The sequence below is a fragment of the Aplysia californica genome, unplaced genomic scaffold (genome assembly GCF_000002075.1).
Source record: "Aplysia californica isolate F4 #8 unplaced genomic scaffold, AplCal3.0 scaffold00047, whole genome shotgun sequence".
In the NCBI taxonomy this organism is placed as follows: Eukaryota; Metazoa; Mollusca; class Gastropoda; order Aplysiida; family Aplysiidae; genus Aplysia; species Aplysia californica.
Genome location: NW_004797317.1, coordinates 2,096,296 through 2,100,412, shown reverse-complemented (window position 1 = coordinate 2,100,412; position 4,117 = coordinate 2,096,296). Strand labels below are relative to the sequence as shown.

General features: G+C 40.2%; 1 protein-coding gene across 1 annotated transcript in view; it reads left to right on the top strand.

Moving 5' to 3' along the window:
• Positions 1-1,087: 1,087 nt before the first annotated feature.
• Positions 1,088-4,117, top strand: part of LOC101848804 (netrin receptor UNC5B-b) — a 205,910-nt gene continuing 202,880 nt past the window's right edge. The window contains exon 1 of the mRNA XM_035968228.1: positions 1,088-2,280. Coding sequence (XP_035824121.1) covers positions 2,178-2,280 — 103 coding nt within the window. The 5' untranslated portion in view covers positions 1,088-2,177. The remainder of the gene's footprint in view (positions 2,281-4,117) is intronic.

Below are 4,117 nucleotides of genomic sequence, written 5' to 3'. Positions count from 1 at the left end.
TCTCCCGCCTACACAATTGTGACTGCTCTTGTACAACATAACATCAAGAAATAAAAAGTCCTATGTGTCTTGTACAATGTACCTGCCTTGACTGCCTTGAACCACCACGACGACTGGTGTGCCTGTAAACTGCTACACCAAGAAACTAAACATAATTTAGTTGTATGATAGGATTGTTTTTAATTTTTAAAATAAATTTTTTGATGCCGCTGTTGTTTTTATTGTTTAACATTGATTATTCCTGGTGTGTTTGCATTTATTTGAGAACATAAAAGATACAAAATGCCCCCCTCCCCCCGAAAAAAAACCCAAACAACCAACACAAAAACAAACGAAACAAATTTAACAAAAACATAAATGTGGAAGTCAACAAAAGACAACAACAACAAACAAAAGTCAACATCATTTAGATCTACACTAAGTTTCTGAAATCATAACAACTAAATGGTGCATCATATCAATTCAGTTTATGTTCTTACGAGTGTCTTTATATATCGTGCGTTTATCTGTTCATTTGTAGGGTTAGGCTTAGTTTTTATTTTCAGTGGGTGGATTAAGGAACAAAAAACTGATCTTAGATTTTATTTTTTGTTGAGAAAAGACATCATGTGTGTATTAGTACATTGTCTTCAAGGAACTGATGTTCAATCATGGCCATAGCCTGAAAAGAAAAAATAATTTATTTGGCCATTAGTTATTTGCAATTTTTCCCGAACTTTTCATGATTATGGTTCTAGTTCTGTATCGTGCTCTTTCTTTAAAAAACGTAGCATTAAAGCAAAAACGTATCTCTGACTGAGCTGAATACCCAGTGCCCCATTCACTGCCGTTCAGTGCAACAAAAATTCCCAGTCAACTGGCCATCATGGGTAACCTTTGACCAATGGAAAGAAAGCAGCGGCGGATGGAGGTGGGGTTAATTTCTCTCGCTCCAATCGTCGTTCAACGCTGAGTAAGCGTCGTAAGTAACAAAATGGCGCCTGGGTCGGCAGAAGTGCCAGCGCGCGAGGCGGGCGGCGAGCGAGGGGCGACGCGAGGGGCAGCCACGGGATGATCGCGATCAAAACACAAAACACGTCTGCGCCGCGCGAGGAGACGGAACACAGTGCAAGCAAAGCATTGCGTTGAGAGAGCGAGGCACGGCGAGGGGGGTTTTGTTGTTGATGCTTGAATTCGTTGGCCGCATGGTACAGTAGCTTTGTAAAAAATAGAACTTCGCTAACAGTCCGTCAATTTCTTTTTCGTTTGAATAGGAAATTGTCTAACTTTTTGTGCTCTCTGTTCTTCTTTCACCAGACGACGCAGTCGGTAAACTTCTTCACAACGTTGGACGCTAGTTTGTACCCGAGCAAGCTGTGTGAGTGAGGCAGGAGCCTAGCTGTTACACTACCCTGCGGACTACTGTGTGGGGATGTGTGTGTGTTTTCATCAGCCACAAAAGGATTAACGGCGACGTTTCTCAATCATTGTTTCCCCGAGTCCACAGCCGACAACAGCCTTTTCTTCTGGAAAAACCGTGCTTTGTCGCACCCGAGAGTACTGCACTGCTGTGTAAATTCAAGTGTGTAAATCGTTCGTGGATTATCTTATTGAAATTAGATTCTCTAGGACTATCAGTGCAAGTCGTGATCTTTGTTTTTTGTTTTCCCAGACCTGTCTCGGATTATATTGTTTACTTTCCCTGACAACATGTGAAGTTTTGACCATCGTGAAAGTGATGTGATAGCCTAGCCAATGCATTATTAGAATTTTGTGTGGATAAAAGGTTCATTGATTGGAACATCAATGTAAAAGGCTATTTTACATGTGAATGAAACAGAATTCCTATCAAACTTCATAGTTCCATAGCTGCCTTGTTTGTTTGTTTTTTAATTACCTGAACTCTAAGCAAGACCAAAGACTTTTTTGGTGAATATTTTTTCAACCTTACGATCTTGTTTCCTAAACTCGTTCATTTCATTGCTTTCCATTCACAGATCATTCAGTATTCAGACCGTGCTGGAGGCTTTGATCTTCGCCGACGAAGTCTATACATCGAGACTATTGAGTATTGAGTTTACAAAATTTGAATTCTGAAGAAATTTGCCCGTTTTGGGGTATGGAAAATACCTTCTGATGGTGTGTGTTGTTGCTATGCATCGTGTCGTTTCTACACTCGGATTATTTCTCGCTTTCTGATGAGGCTACTGGATGAGATGAGCAGGATGGGGAAACTTGGGAATACTTTCACCGGTTTACGCACCCTCATCTTTCTTCTCTCCTGCGTTGTTGTCAGCAAAGGTAAGTTTTCATGTGCTCCTTACATGTTTTGTCAAAGTTTGTCTATTGTGGAGTTTGTCTATTGTGAAACTGTTTACTCATTTTCTCTTCCTTTTCTGTTTTCTCATTTTGAATCGTGTTGTCTTTTTCTTTTGGCTGCTTGATCTTGTCTCTGGGTCAAGAGTTCGGACGTAATGCTAAGAAAGCCTAGGCTAAGGCCTAAGGCTAATACGTACTATTATTAGTATTATAATACAGTCCGTGTCCCCCTCTCAGTTGGGAGTTGGAGTAGGTAGCACACACACTGCGTTAAGGAAGGTTGATCTTCTACTTAGGCTAATTAAAGTACATGTAATTAGGCCTAACCTAATGTACTTGTTTGGGTTGAGTTTTAGCCAAAAACACACACCAAAATAATAATTGATCTTGTGCTTTTTTTTAAAACACACCCCAAAAGAAAAAAAAACATTTTAAAAGGAAAAATTCCCGCTAAAGTAAAAATTCTAATGACAAATCCACTGCTAGATCTATATTAGGCTGTAGTATATCATCCGCTAATCATGTCGGGAAGCTGAAAACGTTACTGCGCGTGTCTTAGATAAGACCTGATCTAAAGTAACATCTTCACCCCGGGCCCCTGGTGTAGGGCTTTTAGCCCGTGAAACTGCCGTGGGCTGAAGGTTGTACCAATGTAGGAGCGGGTAATGCTCGAGCGCGCTCAGAGAAAATGATCTGACTTGGTTAAAAGGAGAGCCAGATTTTGTAGCTCGCTGGAGAAACATGAATAGAGGCGGAGAGAATTAAGCCTGCCCTTTCGGCATCCCTGAAAGAACGTTATCTGATCTTTTTAATGCACACACGTGGAGGGCGATGAATTACATACATGCAACAAGACTACACCGCCTGCATCTTTCGCGACTCCACGAAAAGCCACAGAAGGTTAGGTGGGTTTTTTTGGTCTTCTTACCCCAGTTGTAAACGAAGAGTTTAGCTTTAAAGAAATGGGTATTCTTGCAGACACTTTTCCACGGGAAAGTACAACGTGTAAGCCCTGTTTTTGTCTCAAACTTGAGCTAGATTCTATTAGTGTGGGCTTTAAGCAGTGTAGAATATCCCGCCCCAGAAAGAATTATAACACAGATAAAAAGATGTAGTTTAGTAGATTTTTTTTAAGTAAAAAAAAAAAAGAAACACACGTATCGGTTATCGCTTCCGCTCACATAATTGTCTAGTAAAGAAAAAAAATCAATTTAGTGAATACGAATAAATAATTAAAATTATAGGCCTGGCTAAAAAAACAGAATCTAGATCTAGATCTATAAACGCATGAATAAATAAGAGAATAGATTGTAAAGAATAATGAAGTCAGACGAGAAAAAACATCCACTAAACTCCAGACTCCAGCCCCAATACCAGAAGTCTATAAAATAAATAAATGAAAAACAAGGGAAGAAAGAAATAAAATGGATATGAATTAGAATTAACCCTTTTTATCTGTAGACAGGGCTCAGACAAACCCACGGGAGTAGAATGTAACAATATTTTGTAAACGAGAGAGCGACTGCTGTGCAGACATTCCCCGAAGTGGCAGGCCGATTGATTCTGTCCTGTAGACCATTAGCTTGCCATTTATTCCACTATGAGACTATGACAGGCTGCAAACTGTGGCAAACTCCACACCAACGATGGGAGGTTGGCTCGGAATCATGCTCGCAAAATGTCAGCTGGTGTCGCCGACGAAACGGAGGAAACAAGAAGACCAGTCAGTCAGTCAGCTTTGTTAAAACAATTAATAAAGACTAAGAAGTTGGGACAAAGGGAAAAAAAACCAAAACAGAAGAAAGATCCGAACAGAAAG